The 24,621-nt window shown below is 44.3% G+C and overlaps 1 protein-coding gene across 4 annotated transcripts in view; it reads left to right on the forward strand.

Moving 5' to 3' along the window:
- kif26ab (kinesin family member 26Ab) overlaps positions 1-20,152 on the forward strand; it is a 67,403-nt gene extending 47,251 nt beyond the window's left edge. For 3 of the 4 annotated variants that reach the window (XM_051393050.1, XM_051393058.1, XM_051393069.1), the window contains 12 exons: positions 3,909-4,092; positions 6,884-7,096; positions 8,163-8,256; positions 8,845-9,107; positions 9,997-10,180; positions 11,009-11,168; positions 11,528-11,690; positions 12,552-15,804; positions 16,456-16,649; positions 17,473-17,496; positions 17,808-17,958; positions 18,058-20,152. In XM_051393050.1, coding sequence (XP_051249010.1) covers positions 3,909-4,092; positions 6,884-7,096; positions 8,163-8,256; positions 8,845-9,107; positions 9,997-10,180; positions 11,009-11,168; positions 11,528-11,690; positions 12,552-15,804; positions 16,456-16,649; positions 17,473-17,496; positions 17,808-17,958; positions 18,058-18,239 — 5,065 coding nt within the window. In that variant the 3' untranslated portion in view covers positions 18,240-20,152. Of the gene's footprint in view, positions 1-525; positions 1,359-3,908; positions 4,093-6,883; positions 7,097-8,162; positions 8,257-8,844; positions 9,108-9,996; positions 10,181-11,008; positions 11,169-11,527; positions 11,691-12,551; positions 15,805-16,455; positions 16,650-17,472; positions 17,497-17,807; positions 17,959-18,057 lie in introns of those variants that run through there. The other variant, XM_051393078.1, reaches the window with a different exon arrangement.
- Positions 20,153-24,621: the final 4,469 nt, after the last annotated feature.

Genomic DNA, 24,621 nt, shown 5'->3' on the forward strand with positions numbered 1-24,621 from the left:
AACAAAGAAAAAATACAATTGTGTACAAGTGTACGCTTACTACCCGCACAAACGCATACACACTCATGCTCATGCATGCATGCACTGTAGGCATACTAACCAAATCTGTTTGAAGTGTGGGACCCTAAAAGAAGAGAAGGCTCCTGTATGCATTAAGTATTCATGTGACGTGTGGTGGGGTGCATACGTGTGTGGGTGTGTGTGTCTGTGTGTGTGCTGGGGTTTGTATGAGACAGAGTGCGTGTGTGCGTGTGTATGTGTTGGTAGAGAGAGAAAGAGAGTACTCGCAAATTGCGCCGCGAGCAGCCAGCAATCGAGCTCTGACACCTCGTCTGGCAGTCGGAGGGAAAAGGGGCTGGGCTGAGGAAAGAAAAGAGAGAGAGAGAGAGAGAGAGAGAGAGAGAGAGAGAGAGACATGGAGAGGAGGGAGGCAGGGAGAGAGGAGGGAGTGTGTGTATGTGTGTGTGAGTGTGTGCATGAGAGAGAGAGGGGGGGGGGCAGAGAGAGAGAGAGAGACACGGCAGGACAGCTGCCAGCATTTCTCCGATAGCAGGAGAAGGACCGAGAGGCGGAACAGGAGTAGGAATTCTCCTCATTCTCAGCCACCCAAGGAAATCTTCCAGCCCAGCCAGGCGTGCTGATTCTCTCCCCCTCCTCCTTGCCTGTAAGCAGCAGAGACTCTGGGAAGGACCTGGGCATCGGAACCTGCAGCCACTCACAGCAGACACACCACAGTGGATTAACTGAATGAGAGACAACCATGCAGCCTGTGGGATGAATGCAGAATTTGATGTGAGAGGAGGAGTGGGAAACTGAGTTGCAGAGCAAGCTGTTGCTGGGTTTTTGCATCTCTGAACAAATGTTGAACTTTTTCTGGCAAAGAGGCACGGAAAGAGTTAGAGGTGCTTTAGTAGCGTATGAACAGAGGAGGTGCGCCTTCTCATCCTCATCCTAAGAAGCTCTCTGGACTACCTGCTCCCCTCACTCTGAACCTACTGCTTTTTCCGCAGGGTACTCATCCTGTCTGCCCGCCTACACCCTGCCCCAACTGGCACTTGTTCCATTTAGTTACTATGACGCCTCCTCCTCCTGGTTCTCCCTCTGCCCCCCCCAGCTTTTACAAACCTCTGTGAAATCAAGTGGAACCCTCGATGATTGCGATCGGAGCAAAAGAGGACCCCTGTGCCCCAACTACTGAGCAGCCCCGCCTTGCTCTGTTCTCGGCGACTGTGCCAGCGTATCAAATGTGCAAGTAATGGAGAACAGTGACAACACAGACATGGACCACAAAGTTGAACTCTATCAGACGTCTGTTTTTTGACTATAAGCATAAACTAGATAATGGATTGGAAAGAGCTGTAAGTACACCATAGCAGCATTTTTCTTAATGGTGCATGTTTATATAGCACTTAACAGAGCATATACAGTATGTGAATATTTTGTAAAACTTAAAACTGACTCTGACTGGTGTCAGAGCTTCTGCTTCACTAGGAGCAGATTCTCCTTTGAGCATTTGGAAGTTGTGTAGAGGAACAGCTTTATTAACATGTTGATTGGGAGTGAACAGGTGGACAAGCTGTCTTGGCGAAAGAAATCTGAGCCTCTCCTCATTGCCTATTTCCCATTGACTGATCATATAGTTGGGTAAGGCAGAGGGAGGAAGAGAGAAGGAGGGAGGGAGAGGTCGAGAGAGAAAGTGACAAGCAATTAATTTCCCTGTGTACGTGCGGCTGTGCTGAAAAAAAACAGCAATATCATCCTTTTTCCTCACCTTCCACTGAAGAACACATGTGCACCGATAGTCATTGTGCAGCATGAATTAAACCTCAAGGTTACAAGCTGTGCTTTAGGTTGAGGGCACTCCTCACTGGGCAAGACAATTATAAATCAGTATAGTGTCTTTTTTTTCCTTCACGGTGTCTTATGGTGACTCCTGATGCTTGATTTATTTCTTTGCTGAAGGAGGAAAGAGACAGAATGAGGTGAGGGAGAGGGAGTGAGAGACATAGACAGAAAGACAGGGTACATTTATCTTGAATGAATGTGCTGCGGATACCTCCCATAAATGCGCATACATACTCACAAGCCTGCATGCACAAACACACACACACACACACACACACACACACGTAGTCGCACACAGCCACGTGTACTCCTGTGTAGTTTCCCCTTTCTTTCTCTCCATCTCACATTCATCTATTCCATCTCATTTTTTTTCAGTCACACGATCCGTCTCGCATGCTATCACACATAGGCAGCTCCCTGGGGAGAGCCTTCTCCTGTAGCCTACTTGGATGCAATAATTATTCCATCAGCCGGGAGTCTGTTCCCTGATTGTGCTCTTGGGCTGTCACTGCAGGGGGCGTACAGTGGAGAGGGGAGTGTTGAGGAGAGCAGGGGGGCCGGTTGTCACTCCAGGACGCAGGGAAGGGGAAGGGGAAGGGGGGGGTGTTTTTGGCAGTAGCCCACCCAGTCCTGTCCGGAGGAGCCCAGAGCAGGACTAATGAGCTCAGGCTGGCCTATTAGGAAACTGCTGCTCACCAGGACACACTTGAATCGGCTGTTCTTTGCTCTTGCTCTCTCGCTCCCTCATTCACTTTTTTTCACATGCTCTGCTTCTTTTACTTCTCCTAAAATCCCTTGCTCTGCAGATTTCTCATCTTTTAATCTCTCACTCCAATTTTCTTTCCTTCATGTTGACAACCGCCCCTTTGTCTTCTCTGTATTTCTCTGAAATCCGACTGCTTGAGTGAAAAGCATTTGAGTGCATTTGAATTTCCTTAGAGTATTACCTTCCTCCCTGACCTTGAATTTCCAGCTGAGGTACGGTGTTAGCTGATCCAGGGCGATGCCATACCTGGAACCACTCTAAGTCTGGCCAGATTCCCCGCAGGCTGTGCAGATATATTAGCACTGTCCTTTTTCAGTTGCAGGAATTTAGACAGCAAGGGGTGCATGTGCCCGACTCAGCTGGCCCAGTGACCAATCTGTGTCTCCTCAGCACTGAGTCTAGGAAACAAGAGGCCAGGATGATTTTAATTAGAGGACTGTCAAAAATCTGGCTTCAGTTACAGCAGAGTGTTCTATTAAGTGCCAGCAGAGCAGAACTGCTCAGGCAGACATTTGTCTATCTAGATACCACTTAAGGAGAGGAGAGTTGGGTTAACCTACCTGCCTCTCATCTGCTGGTACTGGCCAGCTTGTCAAATGTAAATGATCAAAACTCCCAACATATAGTACACACTCCAGCTTTGACTTAAATGATTGGTGAACATACTCGTCATAATTGCTTAACAGAGACAGACATGACAATATCCCAAAGGACAGTGTTTCAGCACTCCTCGCTGTCATGTCTATGACAGTTGTTTTGTGTTTGATCAAGACAAATGCATGCATTTACTGGGCCTTCCTGCTATGACAGCCTATATTTGGTCCCTGACAGGCGAGGAGCCCTGCCTGGTATTTATCATTTATCTTACGGATTTCCAGTTTCTCTTGCAAAAGTCAAGGTATAAGAGAATTCGACCTGCTCTTGTTGAAGTGGAAGGCTGAAGCATTATGTTTCTTGGTAGGGGAGTTAGGAGTTGGAAGAAAGCAGTTTTGGAGAAGGAAATGGTCGGGGGTGGTGGTAAAGAGTAGCTCTCCTGCTGACTTTCTTTACTTTGGAAAACTAAAAGGAGCTTGTTGCCCTTTATGTTACAGTTTCAGCGTGGGATTTCTAGAGGCTTTGCAGCACACCCTTAAAAAAATCTCAAGCTAGACATTTAATATCAATAAGCTCTTGGTTGGGCACCATGCTGGAAGAAAACATCACCTGAGAAAATAATGTTTTGCTTGTGTATGAACTTTATGGAATGGTGGTTTTCTGAATTTACCTTCAACCTCAAGGCATTTTTTTCCCTTTCCAGGGCAGCTCAGAAGCTGAACTTGTCCTCCAAGCGAAAGAAGCACCAACCCTCACTGCTCCACCCACAGGAGCCCTCAATTTACTCCACCAACTTCAGCGGCATCCTGCAGGTCTCGCCGCCCCCTGCACCGCCATGCCTGCTCCGAGCCGTGTCCAAAGTGAAAGAGAACCCGGGGATGGGAAAGGTGAGAACAGACCTATATCTGTATACACAACAGACTCAGTGCTCGTAAAGTACAGATAATGCACAACAGAGCCATACAGACCACGCTCATGTAAGCCCCCATAACCCCCCCCACACACACACACACACTCCCCACGCCCTTCCACAACCACACACACAAACATACAGACCCCTATTTCAAGGGGAGAATGCGGGGTGGCGACACACTGGTCCACAGGCAGCGTGGAGTCTGGTCCCGTCCGTACAGATGTAGTCCGATAAGCCTCCTGGAATGTCATGATTTCATTCAGTTAGTGGGACCAGCATTCCTCTGACTGAATACAGAAAGACAGTAAAAACTATAATTCACAAATCTGCGGTCACGTTAACAGCAGGATGTCTAATTCCATTTTAGGTACAGTGAGCAATGATGAAAGTCAGGCTGGCAGCAATAGGACGGTCATTAAACAAAGCTGTATAAACACATCGCTCTTCCTTTGTGGTTTATTGGGTATTGTTTGTCTGAGCTGGCGTCCTGTATTTATAAAGCAGGAGAAGTCCCCTAACAAGATTAGATCCCACCTGGATAGGAAGTGCTCCTTTCTGTTGCCAGGTATCCAGACGGTTGAGACGTCGCCATATATTGTAAATCTCCCATTGACACACGGACTTCATAAAAAACCTGTGTTATTAACAAGCCTTCTCAAGCCCACACCTGAGGTATAGCGTACAGCTGTGCAGCTAAAGGGGCTGCTTTTAAAAGGACAATCAAGATTTATGATATTCTTCCAAGCCTATCAGGTAAAATTCTTCCTTTGTTATTGTAAAGCAAACACCAAAATGTGCTTTCCCTTTTTCTTTTTTCCGGTTCTCTCTTTCACTTGTGGAATCACAGTTGCATTTTTTACTAGGCTACACGGTTTGACTTTGTCTGTTTCATATTAATTCAACTTAAAAATTGCTTGAACGTCTTGTTTCCATCAACCGTATGTGGGTCACTTCCACTTTTCCACTTTTGACCTAGAGACAGTCCTTTCAGGCACAGACAGTTGAGTGGATGGAGGAATGCCAAGCCATACTAATGGATTTTGTGGGGGATCAAGGGACAGGGAAACAGGGGCCATTAGCGCAGAGTCTGAGGTGTGAAAATAGTGTAGCCAGTCCTCTGTAGCCTCCAGTATCTGATCTCTGCCAACATAAATAAAACTGAGACATTAGCTCGCCTGGTAGCCCCTGTCTAGTAGACAGAGACTCAGCAGTCATATGGAAGCCCAGCTTAAATGTCATAGCAAATGTAATTTACTCAACATATGTACACGTCAGTCACGATAACAGCCCCCTGTGGAGTATAAAGAGAGTTTGCACTTGGCCTGTGGAATTCAAGATGAATTCACTCACTGAAAGAAAGGGATTTCCAGTGACATTGTTTCAGAGTGCTGGAGCCTGGATCTGTAGCAATATTTATATACTAGTGAGGGGAAGAATGGGCCTTTTGTGTAGCTCTGAAGAGGGTGGAGAGTCCCAGGCTGAGTGAAACAGTCTTCTCTCAAAAAGCAAAGGGAGTTAACTGTATTTTAAGGTTTTTATTTCCATGCCCGAGAGGCATTACAGGTACTTTTTCAAAAAAGCTTTGAAATGGCTCAGGATTGAGTTCCCTATCACATATACTGTAGCATATAGAAACTGGTCAGTTGACATAATGCTAGGCGTAACACTAAACACTCAGGAAGCTGACAGGGACTCCTAAGACTGCTATACATATCCCAAGAGCCGTTTATGTCTCCTGTCAGTCACAGATATATTTCCACAGTGCCTTTGGAGATATAGTTGAGGTGTATTTCTAACCATCAGATTGTAAGGCAATATACAGTAGAGTTGTCATAATTTCATAAGAAGGTGATTGTGAATGAGGGTGCTATATAGCCTGACATGTAAACGCACACACACTCAAAGCACACACACAGGAAATGGTGAAATTTCTTTGGTATTGTTTGTACCGCTATACACAACTGGCAGAATGACATCATTCCTGTAACCACAGCAATAATGTTAAACACGAACGGGCTTGTCAGAGCAGCGCCAAATCAGCACCTTTAGATATAAGCCGCCATTCCATTTAGCGTATGATGCAGGCATGGTGAACTGTACCACGACCTATGGAATGTGTTAAGACTGCGAGCTCACGTCATGAATGTCAAGCCCCAGAATGCAACAGGGTGGGTTTTCGAGGCTTCTTAATGCAAAGCTACCATTTTCCAGGCAGCAGAGGGAAAAGAGGGAGGAGAAGGAGGAAGAGTGAGTAGGTGGGATAAGAGGGGGGCCATATGCTCCTGCACTCCCATGCTGGTGAGCTGCTCCTGGTCCAGAAAAACAGCCCTGCTTGAGGGATAATCCCCCAGCATGGTGCATAACACACATTAATTTCCACCATTTTCTGCTATGACTTTCAATACGCACCTTGCTACCTTTCACTGACACCATTAGGCAATGTGTTGACCCATCAGGTTCGCCAGTCAATGTGAGACTGGGTGTTTCCATGGCAACCTTCAATGTCCATCAACTCTGACAAAGTGGACGTGCTATTAATGCACAAAGCTGAGCCACGCTCTCAGTTTGGATCCTAACCTATATTTAGAATGCCAACCATACATTTTCTTCTCTTTTGTCTGTTAGTGCACTGTAAGTAGAAGATTTTAAGCTTAGCCTGTAATTTTCTTTCCTTCTCTCTGCTTTGTCAGTCTGCCCATTTTTCACTTAATAATCCATCCTTTCATATTTCTTTCTCTTTGCTTATCTATCCCTCTGTGATTCAGGTGAAAGTGATGATGCGTATCTGTCCATCTTTGGAGACTGCAGACTCCTCAGAGTCTCTGTCCTTCTTGAAAGTGGACAGCAGGAAGAAGCAGCTGACCCTCTACGACCCCGCGTCCAGCCCACACTCCAGTTCAGGACACAGGAGATCTGCCACGGTGGCCGTCCCAAAGATATTCGCCTTCGATGCTGTTTTTACCCAGGATGCCTCACAAGTAAGGGCCAGCAGGGTATATGTACTATATGTGTGTTTGTGTGTGTATGTGTGTGGGTTTTTTTAAGGCGTCGTGTGGGAATTCAGTCTCTCAAGGACAAATGGATGTCTTCATGCTGGCAGGGTGTGGCCAGGGGCTTAGAGAAAAAATGCCTGTCTTGGGTCAGAGGGCATTCTTAGCAGTGTGGGCCCAACAGCTGGGCCTTTTAAGCCCTCTGGGGAATGATGTGAATCCACTCCAGTTATATCTAACCTCTCCTTACATAGGACAGCTATATCTGACCTCAGACCTCTGCAGCTCACACAGCAGGCATACCCACTGAGATCAAAGACAAAGGTCATGTACATGTTTACTATATGGTGACTTGGGAGCAGACCAGTTTTGCTCTTTCCACAGCTTAAAAGAAACACCATAGTCTTTTAATGGAATGATTGTATCTATGTCACTCACTGCATAATTTGCTAAAAATATGAGGTCAAGTATTTTATGCATTTCCCCATGGTGCAGTAAAACTCTAAATAACCACAAGAGCAGATGGGATTGTCATCAATGGTATAGGACGCTGTTTCCGTAGTGTTGAGAACCTCAGATCCTCTATCATACCACCTACTTGGAGCAGGTATTTTCCTAAGTAAGCTGCTGCCTAAATGTTGCTGCTGCAGAACTGAGGCCAAGCTGCTAGATTGTGCCACTGGGACAGCACTGCTGGTGGCTAACAGTAACAGCAAGCTGTTCTGCTGTTAGAGGCCTTGTTTGCTGTGTGATGTATGGGAAGGGGCCTCTGCTGCAGAAGCCTTGCCCCAGAGGACCCATGCTGAAACAGATTGCAAAACGAAGCTGCACGTTGCAGCACACACAAACACACATACAGACACATTCTCCTGAGTGATGAAAAATACTGAAACCATTAATGTGATTTGGTGTAACTAATGCCAAATAACTGTTTAGTTTCTCGGATATCATTTTGGATTCATTGTTCTCTGTATGCCTGTTTCACAGTATTTCTTGGATGTCGCTGAACTGTAAATTGACTGTGAGGGGGTTGTTTCTCTCTGTTTCTTCACAGGCCGAGGTGTGCTCTGGGACAGTAGCTGAGGTCATCCAGTCTGTGGTGAACGGTGCAGACGGCTGCATCTTCTGCTTCGGCCAAGTCAAGCTCGGTAAGCTCCTCTACTGGCAAGAGATTAGACAAGAGCCTTTGTTAGCCAAAGAAAACTCTCATTGCTCTTTGTTAGCTACACTCGATGTCCACAATTGGCTTAGCGGTGCACTGGGGTGAGTCAAGGAATGGGAGATTGGAGGAAAGGAACGGGTAGTGAGTCTGGGGTGGGGGTGCAGGGCAACGTGCTGCATCCAAGCTTCAGGGCTCAGTCTGTAATTAAAATCTTAGTAATTGGCCTGGCCAGTGCTCTCAGGCTGAAGGGCTTGCTCTCCTCATGCTGCTATTTGCACTAGCTGTAATTCTCCACAGAACTACTGCTTCTGGAATGGGTCCTTGGATTAGCATTTTTTTATTTGGCATGTACTGGATATTAACTCCACAGCCCCGCACCAACCATTATTCATTTTTTTCATCAGCACTTGTTAAACAAAGTAACCCTCAGAAAATATCGAATGTCATTTGTCAACATCCTGCCCATTCCAGAATTTTCCCAATTTTAGTTTGAACATATAGTGAGTGTAGCTCACTTCAGACACAAGGCAATATTTCCATTTCCATCTTCCTCTCTCTTTCACACATCCCCCAGGCAAGACATACACCATGATTGGCAAAGACAGCACCACTCAGAGCCTAGGCATTGTGCCCTGTGCCATTTCCTGGCTCTTCAAGCTCATCAATGAGCGTAAGGAGAAGACGGGTACGCGCTTCTCTGTCCGAGTGTCTGCAGTGGAAATCTTTGGGAAAGATGAGGAGCTAAAGGACTTGCTGTCTGAGGTGTCAACAGGGAGCCTGCAGGAAGGCCAGTCCCCGGGCATCCACCTGAGGGAGGATCCCATCTGTGGCACTCAGGTGAGAAGAACTCCACCTCTCCACTCTTTCTTTGTTCGCTGATCCTTTCATTCTCTCTGTGGGTTATATGGTATTACTCTGCCTCAGTATTGATTTCTTTCTGTCTATGATCTACCTCTTCCTCTCCCAAAGATGTTTGACTTTTTCTTGTGAGTGCATGTATGTTTATGTGTGTTTTTATCTCCCAGGACTTCCTAGTCAGCCTCGCTCTATCCTACCCGCCTCTGAAATCCTTGCTTTATATTTCCACCAAACCCATCTGTGGTATTGATGGCTTTCTTTTTACCTTTGTATTGACTCTGCTGTCAGCATCCATCAGCATCTATTACCTGTGTGTTAGCGCTAGCCCTCTGCAGCACAATAGAAGTGTTATTGGGGGATGGTGGGAGACTGTTGGTTTGAAGGCACTCACAGGTGTTGCTGTCAGATGTTGTTTTTTGGGGATCTGTATGGACTCTGACTTCAAAGGCTGTGCAGTTCTGTGAAGCTCCTTCTTGCTCTTCCTCTCAGTAGCCACACGTGGGCTCTCTTCATGATGCCCCCCCACCATCTCTCTCTCTTCTACCTCCTCTATTCCCCTCTGCTCTTTCTGTATCTCACCATCTCCATCATCACATCCACAGTGAGGGAAGTGCCCCTGCCTCCTGCTCCACCATTACCTCTCCTAATCCCCCTCCCTCTGTGTGCATATCTGCTGTTTTAATTGCCCCCGAGACCCGATCTAATGGGCAAAAAATGTGTGCCGGGGTCCAATTAACTGGCTTCCCTCTCTTTCTCTTTCCTCTCTTCACTGGTATCCTTTTCACATCTGTCCTCTTTCTCAAGCCCTTTGCGGCCTCCTTTGCTCACCCATAACCATGTTCTCTGTCTGCACTTCCTCCCCCCGCAGCTCCAGAATCAGAGTGAGCTGCGCGCCCCGACGGCTGAGAAAGCCGCCTTCTTCCTGGATGCAGCCATCGCAGCACGAAGCACCAGCAGACCCGATGCAGATGAGGAAGAGCGACGCAACTCCCACATGCTATTCACACTGCACATTTACCAGTATCGCATGGAGAAGAGCGGCAAGGGAGGAAGTTAGTACCGTCAGATTATTACATCTACGACTAGCAGTGTTCCAACAAGTTACCGCCTTACATTTATGCAATTAACTAATGATTACTAATAGGAATTGTTCAGTTTCACAGCACTTACACATAGTCTAGCATATACTGCATGTGTGGAACATAAATAAAACTGTAGTCTTATTTCTTTTAAACGTTTCCTCTCATAATTATAGCTGTTCAAAGGTAACCTCTCTTTCACACTGAATACTGATAAGGTGGTTTTGTTGTGAGCTAGAAAATTGCACTGTAACTATAAATGGAACTTCAGACAGGTCCTTATTTACAATCTTTATGGGTGAATTGGTTGTGCAAGACAGTATCAGTATGCATGGTTTATACTTTTGTCAACAGAGAATGATTTGAAGCCTTACTGACAGGAGTGTAATGTTTTGTTGCTGCCATTGCAATTACATCAGTCGCCCACGTAACAATGTGCAGCCCTGTGATTTTTACAATGACAGCCCATTCCCTTTTGTTGTATTCTAAATCATCAGAAAGGGACTGTATGTGTTTCTAATTGTCAGTGGATTCTTTCATTTTTATGTGTCTAACCAATGGAGCCTCCTAGTAACCATGAGTTACACATCTGGTGGGAGTTTGCCAGTCTGGCTATAGTTTGAATCACTTCAGTGTGGGAATCTTACTCATAAATAAATCAGACAGCTCTGACAGTCACCCCGTCTAGTCTTGGCTGAACTTTGCCGCTCCTGTCATCATGGCAATGTGCGTGAGGAACTGACTTCAGAGAGGGAGTGTCTGTGCTGTGCTCACCTGGTACTTCTTCTGTCGTTGGCACAGTGTCAGGCGGACGGAGCAGGCTGCACCTCATCGACCTGGGGAGCTGTGAAAAGGTCCTGAGTAAAAGCAGAGACGGAGGGGGAGGCTTATGTCTTTCTCTAAACGCACTGGGAAATGTCATTATGGCTTTGGCGAATGGAGCGAAACATGTACCTTACAGGTAAGAAAACTACCATTCATTTAACAGTCACTTTTACTGCTTTCTGGCTTCTGTTAAGTTGCATCTATAGGTAATTGTTTCCGACAAGTTGCTGCGTGTCGACAGTCTTGCAGGTTTGCTGTGTGCCTGTTTATTTAGTTTGTTTAGTTACCTTCATATCATAGCTTTCACTGGCCTTGCACAAGATTATATTATAGTTACTTGGGTATGAAAAGGCTAATGACTTAGTCTCTAATGGGAATATTTTTCAGCTCATAGAATTCAGAAAGGCTCCTCTTGCAATCATTCCAGCTACCATTATTGTAATTTTAGGATCTTAATGTGCCGTTTCCTAATAACACCTTAAATGCACCCTGTAGGGACAGCAAACTGACAATGTTGTTGAGGGAGTCCCTTGGCAACATCAACTGCAGAACCACCATGATCGCCCACATCTCTGATTCCCCCGCCAACTACACTGACTCTCTCACAACTATCCAGCTGGCATCCCGCATCCACCGCATGAGGAAGAAGAAATCTAAGGTGCACTGATAAACTGATTAACCCTGATAAAGCAGGTTAAACATATGTAGTCATAAACTGCTGAACCATTAATGAATGGTATATTTTTACAATTTAACAACATAGACGTTTAGCTTTAATGTAAATAAATACTTAATAATCCCTGCAATAACTGTACTCCATTTAATGTCTTTATAAACTAGTGTTTATAAACAAATGTAAGTAATTGATATTTAGAATTACGTTTAAATATTGCTATTACAGTTACATTCCCAATGTGCATATGAAACTTTGATTACATTCATCATATTTAAGGCCATAACTTTAAGTCCTTAAATTTTTCTTCCTCCTGTGATTTTGCAGCTATTTAAAATGTGAGTGCTTTTGCAAATGAAACATTATTAGTGCTGTAACTCAGAGCTAGTTTTTCTCAGCTTCTCAAGACATTATCATGTAATCAATACAACTGCCCAAGGAAGTGTGTAATGCTCCTCGGATTAAGGAAATATATGCTCCAGATAATTAGGTGTGATGACAGCATATATTTATTCAGTATTGGTCGCAGGCATGATCATAATGCAGTCCACAGTCCACATACAGCTATTTGTGTTATTGACATTCATTTCTGTGCCTCTATTGATGTGAACTTTTAACCTTCAGAGAAATATCGACTGGTAATTTCATAGGAATTAATATTTGCCCTACAATTGATTTCACTATGAAATTGTAAGATATGAATCTACTGTAACTTATAAGGAATAAAATGGTTTTGGGAAATGACAAGACTGTTAAATTAGATTAGATAGAATCACATTACTGTCATCACTTAATGAGATCATTTTCAAAGACTTACTTTACTTCTGCTTTAACTCTGCTTTGCAGTATGCATCCAGTTCTTCTGGGGGGGAAAGTTCATGTGAGGAAGGGAGGATTCGCAGGCCACCCCACCTCAGGCCCTTTCACCCTCGGACGGTAGCCCTGGACCCAGACCTACCCTCAATGCTCAGTGACCCAGACTACTCCTCCAGTAGTGAACAGTCTTGTGATACTGTAATTTATGTGGGCCCTGGGGGGACTCCTATCTCGGACAGGGAGCTTAGTGACAATGAAGGCCCCCCTGCCTTTGTTCCAATCATCCCTTCCCTGAACAGGAAGAAGCCTGTAAAAGAGGGCCCTCTGGACAGAGACCAGTTCTTTAAATGCAACACATTTGCTGAGCTACAGGAGAGGCTGGAGTGTATAGATGGCAGTGAAGAACCCACTGCCTTTGTTGGAGAGGGCAAGCGAAGCCAGGCTAGCCCCAAGGCCGAAAAATCTAAGGAGAGCCAAGGCTCTGTTTCACCAAAGACTGTAGCAAATATTTCTTATACCCAAGAAGGCTCACCCAAACTATCTCCTAAATCTGTTGCCACACAACCACCCTGCAGTCCCAACAGTAAATCTAAACTGGACATTGCCAAGATGCAATGCATATCTGCACCAACATCAGACAGTGTTCAAAATGTATGCAGAACCAGCGCTGATGGTGAGAAATCCTTGGTTTCAGAAAGCAGAGTTAGCATTAACAAACCTAATTCTGAGCCTGTGGTGAGGGAGAAGGTCTACTTCAACAAAAAAGCTTTGCCGAAACCAGCCCCACCTCCCTCACAACAGAGAGACTCCAGCAAAGAAAATACAGACAATGAGGAAAGATCCAGCACCAGAATGCCTCCTGTAGGAATGAGCCACCAAGCGGTGAAAAGGAGGGATCCTTATGCTTCCCCTTTGCTCAGAGCTCCAGTGGAGGTATGCCAGGTGCGCTCTACCTTGAGGGAAAGATGTCTGGATCGGGACATCCTTAGAGCCACTGTCACCTTGCAGCAGCCGGTGGAGCTGAATGGAGAGGATGAGCTGGTGTTCACCGTGGTGGAGGAGCTGTCTATTGGCAGTATTGTAGATAACGGTCGACCATCCAGCATTATCAGCTTTAACAGTGACTGCTCCCTTCAGGCCCTGGCCTCTGGTTCCCGACCCGTCAGCATCATCAGCAGCATCAATGATGAATTTGATGCCTACACATCAGCCGGGGTAGGATCAGGGGTGAACATTGCTGTGGTCACACCCCTCCAGGAGGGAGCAATGGAGTGTATAGATAGCAGGGGTTCATCTATCAGCTCTTGGCTGAGTGAGGTTAGTGTCTGCACCTTGGAGAGTGAAGGAGCTCATTCTACGGACGTCTTCCTTCCACAGGCCAAACACATGGAACCAGAGGCCACCTTTTACTTCGATTCACTGGATATGTTCCACTGTGTATCCTCTCCTAGAGATGCTAAGAACTCTTTAAATGACAGTGGATTTGGTTTTTCTGACCTAGACAGTGATAGTGCCGCCTCAAGCAAACTATCTTTGACAAAGTGCCCCCCATCTCCAGAATCAGCCAAAGGCTCCCTCAGATTCACATCTAAAATAACTAAAGCTCACTCACTTAGCTCCTCCCAACTTCCACAAGGCCCCACCATAGTCCACTCCAGTCTTCCTAGGAAGATTAAACCTACCTCATCCATCTCTCATAGTAGCAGCAGTAGCAGCAGCAGCAGTAGAGAGCCACCAAGGCAAGAGGCTAAGCAGGAGGATCCTTGGCAGCGCAGTGACAACCGCTCAGAACCTCAGTTTTCTGACTCCAGCAGCACCAGCAAATTTCTCAGAAATCCCCCCAGTGGCATCCCTTCCAGCAAAACATCCAACAATAGCAACAGTGTACCTCGCCCACCCAAGGTGCAGGGGTCTACCTCATCCCAGAGGGTGGTCGATGGCTGTGAGAGGTCAGCCAGTAAGAATCCACCCAGCAAAATGCCTCAGCTGAGACGAGGTGCCACTACTTTGGGAACAGTACCCGTCATCCATTCCTCCACAGACTACAAGGCAGCCCAAGATATCATTGCATCTACCACAAGCCTTAAATTCTCCTCTCTGGGGAAAAACAACAAGGCTAACTCACAGAAAACGAGCAATCTCCCTAAACCTGGTTGCACCTCGCCTCCCCCTCCTCCGGTGCGAAAGTCCAGTCTTGACCATAAGACCAAGACACTGCTGCCCCAAAGTGCCTTAAAGTCAGCATATGGTGAGGCAGGAAGGACCTCCGGAGCAAGGGCAGCTGTATCGGAGGATGAGCTTGAGGTACGTCACAGATTAGACTCTACCAGTTTCAAGACCTCCAGCCTCAACACAGCCAAAGTTACCTCCAGCCTGAAGGCCAGAGGGCCTAGAGGAGAGGCTGGGCAGCACTATGGCAGTCAAATGTCCCTGGAGAGGTGTGAAAGCCTGTCCTTATCTGGTTCCAGAGCTGTGCTTAGTAGGGAGAATAGCGGGGCAAGTCTGGGGAGCAGCAGTGGCAAATCCAGCAAGTCCATTCCGAGATTTGGTATTCCAAATTCATCCAGCTCTCCTATAGCTACCTGCCCATCATCCCCAAGTGGAGGAACTCTTAGCAAACCTGGTCAGGCAAAAGCTTCTGTAAATGCCAGAGCATTGGGGGCAATCAATGGTAGTAAGGCACGCTCACTGTCAGCGAACAACTCCAAGGGCCTAAGCTCCTCCACCAAATCTTTGGCTGCTCCCGTGACGAGAAATACCAATGCCAACCTCCCTCCATCAGGACGGACATCAGCTCCTCGAACCACTGCTGCTGTCAGCAGTAAGCCTGGGAGAGGAACTATTATGGGCACAAAGCAGGCCATGAGGGCTGCCAACAGCCGTGTGAGCGAACTGGCAACAGGCAACATATCAGGCAAACACTTAAGAGGTTCAGCAGATTCAGACAGTGGGAATGACAGTGGGGTGAACGTGAGTGATGACAAATCGCCTACAGCCATGCTGCCCTCTCCATACAGCAAAATTACAGCACCCAGACGGCCTCAACGCTACAGCAGTGGCCATGGCAGTGATAACAGTAGTGTGTTAAGCGGGGAGCTGCCTCCAGCTATGGGCCGCACAGCTCTGTTCTACCACAGTGGTGGCAGCAGCGGATATGAAAGCATGATCCGTGACAGTGAAGCCACAGGCAGCGCTTCCTCTGCCCACGACTCCATGAGCGAGAGCGGCATGTCATCTTCAGGCAGAACAAGAAGCTCCAAGTATCCTAAGAAGAGAGCAAATGGTGAGAAACTAATTTGCATTTTGGGGTTTTTACCTATGTAGGTATAGGTAACAAATATTATGAATACATCATACTGATAATAGTAGTGTATGTAAGATCTATCAAATAGTGCTTTCCTGTAAAGCCACACATGTTGAAATAGCATCCAGAAAATAATGCTCTCTCCATGGAAATTAGCCATATAGTGGTTCTAACTTTATGAATCCATTCTTATTACATTCACGAATTGGTGTTTCATTGGATTTTCTTTCCTCTTGAATCAGCAGCATACATTATTCATACATATATGGGGAAATGATAATGAATGTTTTCAACTAGATGACTTGGAAGTATGTAATCAAATAAGATGAATTGAACATGAGCAGCACTGACCTGGTTCAGGTTTTCCTAGCCATGTATTTATAACCATTTGAATTCATGTGCGTTAAACCAACCTTTTGAATGTATTCGTTCTTTGTATACAAAATAGTAACTCATAAACCCTTATAAATATGCAATCACCACAGCTCGGCAGGGCCTGTGTAAATCCTTGCATTACTTTACATGTCAGAGTAAGACTCATACATATTTACTCATAGATCACAGCAAATACTTCTAATGTATGTCACCAATGTAACTGGTGCCTTTCTGACCATATACATGGCTTTGTAGGCTTCCAGAGAAGACGGCTTATCCCGGCACCCCTACCAGACACCTCTTCTCTGGGGAGGAAGGCGAGCACAGCAGGCCAGTGGGTGGACTTGCCTCCTATGTCAGGACCACTGAAGGAGCCTTTTGAGATCAAGGTGTATGAGATCGATGACGTGGAACGGCTCCAGAGAAGGCGTCAGGAGGAAACCACAGAGGTGAGCAAAGGGTCATTCCTGACTTGTTCTATATGGTTTTCATCTTGCGGAACTTGTTTTAGATCATGTCTGGGTCAAGTTCTCGTGAATCCCACTTGCTAAGCCTCAGCATAATTTTGCATGTGCGACATTGGCGCCATAAATGCTCAAGATATACCACATTGACTTGTGTTGTGGGAATGTCTTAGCTCACTTCTTCCCAGTTTCTTTTTAAAGAACAAGACAGGAATAATGTGTCTCAGACGTCTGACCTTCAGTCAGCTCAGTGGCAAATCCCGGAGATAAAATGTCTGTATCCAGATTCCCAGAGCTTGGTATTTTGGCAGGGATCCTCGGGAATGTCAGGAGTTAAGGAGGCAATTACTGACGAGGGTTAATTGGTTTGGATATGAGTGATGACTCGGCTTACTGCTGACACTGGTGGCAGTGATGGTATGAAAAGATTGGTCAGGGAATGTGTGATGAATGTGAGGGTGCTCAACACAAATCCAAATCCGCTAGCACTCATCATCGGCTGCCTGATCGCTTTTTATAGCTGACTCCTCTTCTGTGGATCATTAACTGTTTCCACAAGTTCAGCACAGCCAGAAGGGGATTTGTTAAGAGAAGATATTAAATCAGCGAGATGGTGGTTTGATTTATTTTCAATTAAGATCTTTCTCTCCCAGCCACCACCGTCTGAATGACAACATTGCTTTTCTATGCCTTTCCCTCACTATTTCAAAATTAGCATTGGAGTCTTGTCATGTGCATCAGTAGCTTGTGTCTATGTATGTAGTGTATATTAACATAATTTGTTCTGTTCCCTAAATCTTCTTTTCAGCAACCATTCCAGGATGTTGACAAGGTGAGATAATTTTTCATGGTGACCACCGTTAAATTATTAGCAGCACAAGCTATTTTACAGCAGTTACATAACTGTAATCATAATTCAGAGAAAGCATGATCACAAACCCGAACAATCCACACATTTACAGCACAACTTTGCTTCTTAGACTGTACTTTAAGTTTTTATTTGATTGTATTTACCCTTTAAAAAATCTCATATTGTCTTCCTACTTTATGCTTTGCCAGTTTGAAGTTTTACTTTCAGCTACTTCAGTCAACTAAACTGTTGAACATGCTCACTGTAATTAATAATCTGTCTTTGTCTTACAGGGCCTACAGTATTTTAACAGTAAACTAAAGACGCTGGAGAGAAGGCAACAGCAAGTGAGGGAACTAAGGGCAAAGCATGAAGTGTTGTTGGAGGAGCTGGAAGACACCAAGGTCCGGCTGATGATGGATCCCAGCAAGTGGATAGGAGAGTGTAAGTAACTGCAAAATGTTCTTTTAACCGACTTCTAAATTTTAAAAGATATTTGGTGACAAACCATGTATCTAAACATTAATTTCCCTTTTCTAACAGTTGAGGTGGACCAGAATTTGGATAAAGAGTCTCCGGAGTACCTAGAGGCCTTGGCACAGGCCACAGAAGAGCTGGAGTTCTGTGTCAATCTATGCAAGTCCCGCGTCATGATGGTGACCTGCTTTGACATCAGCATGCCAACACCCGGTGCTCAGGAGGGACTGCGTGAAGTCGAAGTCTGAGGACAAAAGAAAGTTGAGGTAAAGAAACGAGGAAGTGAGAAAACAAAGGATGATGAAATGTAGCCGTCAGTTTATAGATATCACTGGAATGAAGAACAACAAGTGACAGAGATGAGAAGAGACTGGATCTTTGCATGAAAACCGAGGAAATCTTAACCACCTAGCTACAGTGCCTCGTTGTCCAGGACATGTTTTAATGGCAGAGAAATGAAACGTGAGCACAAATGCTGTTGCCTGTGTGGCAAGGCAGTGGCCATCACTTACTCAAGAGTCAATGAACAACACCTGGAAGTGCCTTTTTTATTATTTTGTTTTGAGTCATTATTTTTCATATGGTGCAGGTATCTTAAGCATACCTAAGCAAACCCTGGACATATTGCTTTTAAGAAAAATATTTTATATTGCATTGTATAGTGTATTTATATGATTACGTGGTGTGTACAAAAATCCTTTTAAGGGAAAAAAAATAAAGAGGAAAAAAGAAAAAGCAATAAGCTAATGTTATTGCGCTCCCAGACTTTGCCTTTTCTCTTGTTTCAAACCTCAGTCAGCATTTTATCCATGTTCATTCAGCCTCTTGCGCCTTATGTTAACTCTCTGGTTCTGTAGTTTTCTAGATTTTCAAACTGGACTATGTTATCTCATCAAGGACTGCATTTGCTGTTGTCACTCATCGCCTGCCAGCTGGCCTGCGTGAGCTAGCAAGGCTGAGTGAATGTTTTTCCCTCCAGTTGCCTTGATCAAAATGGGTCTCAGTGGATGCACTAAGGTAGAGCAGCAGTTATGTCGGGGGACGGGAGGGCCTATAGAAGCCGTGCTTGCCCGTGTTTATCTCACTGAAAATGAGAGATTAAGCCAAAACATATCAATCAGAGGACCACTGTGATGGATAGTGAGTGAGTATTCTTGATTCAGCCATTCTCTCTGGTGCCTCAGTACGGTTTGTGGTCATGCAACCCTGAGAGACTTAACCCTCCCTACCCGAGCCCATGAGGATAGCAATGATGAATGGTTACACTGATCATCAGTGAGCCCAATTTCTCTCCGAAAGGCCTTGGACTGGGTGCTATCTGTAAACTGTAAAAAACAAAAAAAACAAAGAGGCACAGATGAGATAGCAAAAGTCTACTGGCCTCTTATACAATACCTTCTGAAGCGCTACCAAGCCTCTATGCATTCCAATACATTCTCTGCAACTACTCTAAGAACCTCATTACTAACTTAAGGGCAGCAACACTGTTTGGTCTCTTTTGTCCCCTTTTCTTCTTTTTTTTTTAAATAGGCAAATTAGCTAAGTTGATCCAGTGTCTCAAAACAAAGACTCACAAATTGTTAGCTTCCTGTGAACTGATGCAGTGGATAAAGGCAAATGATCGTGACATTGTTTTGGAAAATCAATCATGATATCAGCTCTTTGTAGCTGCCAGAATGTGCTTGTTATGAATCAAACGGCTGACACCGAGAGAACAAAGATGATTGGTGAAAATGATTGTTATGAAAAACAAACTGGCTTTGTTGTATTTTGGTATGTTTGATTTCTATATCTATGACAAATATGACTTTGTTTTCTTTCTTTTACAAAGATGTACTCTCTCAGGCCCTCTCTGAAGATGCTGCATGAGATTTTTTAATCATTTTTTAGAATGATTTCTACACCATTTTTACCATTCAAAATTTTTTACAATAACTTCAGTTTTCACTAATGTGGGGTTAGACTCATAAATAACTATTACCAAACCAAGACCTTTTTCCAAGAAAATATTATATGTAAGGTCATATTTCATATCAAAACCCATATTTTCGAATATCTTTGTTTTTGTATAGGATTTTCGAACCCTGTGTATAAATGTATGATATGGCAGCTTGTGTTTTACTTTTACAGTACCTGTGAATAAAATGTTTCTTCTTACTGATTTTTCAGAGTTGAATGTTTTTCCTTGGTTCACATTTATTATATTCATGGGATTGTTTTCCCCCCACACACAGTCAGGAGGGAACCTTTGTCACAAGAAAAGAGGCGTCAAGGAAAAAAATGTCATATTGTTTCAGTTGTGCTTGGCTGTTTCTGTAAGTCTCCAATCTACCTGGGAAATCCAAACATTTACATTTTTGTCAATTAATCGCTCAGCTTCACATCAGTCTCCCCAAAAACAATTATATGCACAGTCTACTGGCTCATGTTGATACAGAATCTGATACATTTGACATTGGTGTAACTTGCTTACTTTTGCACACCTTACATTTCTGTCTATGCCATGTATAAATGCAATGTAAGATATGATTTCCATTTATTTTATGTAAAGTAGGCTAAATGGAACTAAAGGTGTTACATTTTAAATTCATTGTATTGCACAATGTGATTCTGAATCAACTATAAACAACTAAATAGACCTTTAACCCAGCAGATGAAATAGTAAGGTCATCACAGGTGTTACCAATGACACTAATTAATGTTCTGTTCCATTTAGTAGAGTAGAGACTTTCCAGTGAAGTATCATGTCTACAGTATCTACAATAGCAGCACCCCGACACTGTTTGACTTGAATGGAACAGAACCTTAAACAGTATCATTCACCTGTGTTTGCCCAACTATTTCATGTCAAAATAGCTGCTGTGAAAAAGAACCACGAAGTATATGGAGGTCTAGAGGGCTAAAAAATACAGTTCACGACGAGACAGCTAGCTTACACGTTTTCTAAGGTGGCTGTAGTTTGGAGACCTCCTAGCTAGCTTAGCTCTGTGCAACATTAGCAAAGGTCTAATCAGCCATATAAATTAAAAACACCTGTGCGCCCGAGCAATACATTGAAACCATTTAATGAAGCTGGTGTTCTTTGAGGAAGGGGGGGTAATAGTGGGGTAACAGTGAAGGGTAAGTTCGCTACTATGTTACAATAGCTTCGCCACAGTTCGACCAAACAAAGAACAAAGATGCATTTTGTAGCAAACTCAAGTGATTAGCATTGTCAACTGCTGTCGGTTACAGTGAGTGCTGGACTCAAAATGGGGTATCTATATTAAAGATAGTCTTTAATTAAAAATCATATCTCATAAACTCCCGAACAAAGTCCTGGATGAAGGCTTGCTCCTTGTGGGAGAACATGTACAGTTGTATCTGCTAACTTGGATCAACAGAAGCAAATTGGTAAAACTGTTACAATGTTGATGTATAGGAAATGAGATAAAAGGAGAATGTGCAGGTCCAGAGTGATTAATTACTCGGTGTATCAGGAGGGCCTTCTGCTCAGTGTGATACATGAAGTCCTGTTGAGTATTATACTGGAGATGTGTGAATGTGTTCAGCTAGAAACCGAACCCTGCTGAGCAATAACATCGTGCCTCCTCCCTGTTAATTCTGTTTTGATCAAAAGCATAAGAGGTTAATTTGGCTGACTGGAAAGACCAGCTGGTCACTGTGTTTCAGATCTAATAATTTGGGTGGTTTTTGCTCTCAGCCTTAGTGGGTTTTTTTGTGCCTTTCTCTGACACCTTGTGAAGACCAGTCCCAGGCAGAGTTCGCTGTACAGGAGAATCAAAATCAAATGTGCCACTACACGTGATTCTGCCAGATGAAATGTAGGAAATTGTATCTTTTTTTCTTTTTTCTTTTTTTTAATTGGTATTCAGTTATTCTTCAGCCTGTAGTGATTTGGCAGACAGTAAAAGCCTTTTGACAAATCACTGCAGAGCCTGTCAGCTCAGACTGTACCTCGTTGCTCTTAGGAAGTCGGTGTCTGAGTGGAAACAGTTGGCCAGGGCTGCTGCAGACGTCTGATGGCTGCTCAGTCTGTGCTGAGCACAGGCAGCTCCCATGTATCCAAGCCCACTTTGCCTCAGGGCTCTCATCATTAGCAGGGAGTTGGGTGTTGTATGAAAAATAGAAATGAGTTCACTGAAAAGTCAGGAGTCCCCCCCTCGTCCCTCTCTCTCTCTTCCACCCCAAACAAGCTCTGACCCTGAGTTTCTGTGTTGGAACTATACTCACTCCTCTCTTTGAGAGTTTTTATCCAAAAGCAGTCCCAATCCACTCCAATTCTCAGTCCGTTTGATATCTTTCCCCTTTATTCATGTCTTGCGTCTTTGTTTCCATTATCTTCTGTTCAAAGTGGTCAAACGGAGTCAGAGCATTTTGTAATTGAGTTCTCTTTTGACACAAAGAAGATGTTTTAAATCCTACAAATGGTCCAAATCTCTAAAAGAAAATGGCACTTCGATTTTTTAAATTCCTTTGGTTTTGTCATTAGTGACCACATGTTGCGATAAATGCTGATTATAGCTTCAGATATATTAAAGGAAAACAGGCTTTTTGAACGTTCTCTACCCACACTCTGCCTCTGCTTGGCTGCCTGCATCTGCCCTGTGCATTGTTAGTGGGAGCAGTTGCTCAGTTCTGGATTTACAGCTCTGCCGTCCCACAGATTGGTTTGTCTAAACCAAGCTTGCTCTTTGAAGAAGACCCATAAACCTGACCAAATGCTGCCACTTATTCTCAGTAATTAAAACAAGCTGCCGTGGAGAAAAGTCCTTAAATTATTAGAGGCTAGGCAAGATGCAAGTCCCACACACAGTCTCTCTCTGCTTGCATGATTGTGCTTCAGGGGGGTCGTAACCATTGACATCTCTATCCTCAAAACAGATTGCATGTGTGAGGAGTTTTGCACCAAGACAAAAACCTTTTTAAGAGATGCAGTCTTGGAGGCTTTTCCCTCATATGTACTGTAAACTCAGGTCGGGTGGCCATACAAGTTCAACAACATGTCACTGAGCTGAGATAACGCTGCAGGCAGTAAATCAAACCATTGTAATCCATAATGTGATAGTAAGTTTATTAGCCTTTTAGAGACAACTTGAAATGATCTATCACTAAAGATTTAAACTTGTTTACTGTGTGTAACATAGCAAGCATCAGGGGCAAGAGAGGCTGGGGAGCTAGCAAGTGTTGTCATTATAATCTGTAATGATGTAGACCATATACGGCTAATAATTTAACATACTGGTACAAACTGTAATGTGAATCATCTCCCTTGTTATTACCATCACTGAACGCCCCAAGTCGTCATCCAGCCTATCTGCTTTGGACAGTAATGAGGAGCGGGATGTGGGTCATGAGTTCAAATGGCCTGTTGTGTGTTGACCTGCAAGCTGGCAAGGTAATGAGGTGATGAAGATGCACACACACACCCACCCACACAGCCAGTCTCTGATGCTGTCTGACAGTGAGCTGGCAGTGTCATCCTATTATGGAGTCTGAAAGTGTTGGTGGGGGGAATGAGTCACAGGAGAGGTGGATGTTTTACGTTTTTACCGAGATGAAGCGTTACATTTTTAATGTTTCGTGTCAGTTTCTCCATCATTTCACAGGACTCCGGCAGGATTGACTTCAGTACGTGATTTTAAAATGCTAGTTATTCATGCAACAGTTTATCATGTTTGGTCAGTACATGATGCAGTGACCTTGTCAGAGAGTGATGAGGAGGACTACTTTCTACAACACATGCACTGACCTTGTTGTATCTCTGCTCTTGTAGTCCCTTGGTTCAGATTGCTTGTGGATAACCACTGATTTACATAAAGGCTTTGTTTAGAAACACTGTTTTAAAATGCTCTTAGAATACTGATGTGAGGAGTTAATACGCAATGAATATTCATGATTTTAAAAAAGAGGTTCTACACAATTGAGCAGAAAAAATAGACTGTGTAAAATCCTTGATTACATCAATTGTTGAGTAGGTTGCAGTTCACTACAGTCAGGTTAATGACTTGGTGTTCTCCTGTGTAGGTTTTCTCTTTTTTCCTTTGTTTTTTTTTAGGGTTTCAACTCTTTCAAAGATCCGCAAATTGCACTCAGGAGATCACTGGCCGTAAAAAATGTCATTATTCCCATAGAAGGCGCTTAATAATTTAATTTTAGAAAAAGTACTCGCTGAGATATTGCTGTTAATTGCACAGTGAAACGGAATAGCCAGCCATTCCATCAGGTTGTATTCTCTTAACAGATGGGCAGGCGTGATGAAAAAGACCTTTTTAATTAGTCTGTCTGAAGACGTTTTCTTCATAACCGACAGCCCCCTCTACGTTTAAGTTTCAGTGGCCACCAGGCAGGCTCTTAGCTGGCTCACAGCAGCAGCCATCTGGTGGACAGCAGCACCGGGGCTACAGGGTGGCTCCCCACTCCACTGAGCCGACACATAGCCCAAGGACACATGGAAAAGGCTCATGCTGACGGGTCTTTACTCTGTTTAATCGGATGCCTTTGTGCTCTATGTGGGGATCAGGGGTCAAACTAACAAACTACACACCAAGATGTGTAGTGTTGTAGAGGTAGGTCAGACAGAATGTGATGCTGTCTGTGTGGTGAAGGCTAAATGCAATTAACTGTGTT

Source organism: Dicentrarchus labrax, unplaced genomic scaffold, assembly GCF_905237075.1.
Source record: "Dicentrarchus labrax unplaced genomic scaffold, dlabrax2021, whole genome shotgun sequence".
NCBI lineage: Eukaryota > Metazoa > Chordata > Actinopteri > Moronidae > Dicentrarchus > Dicentrarchus labrax.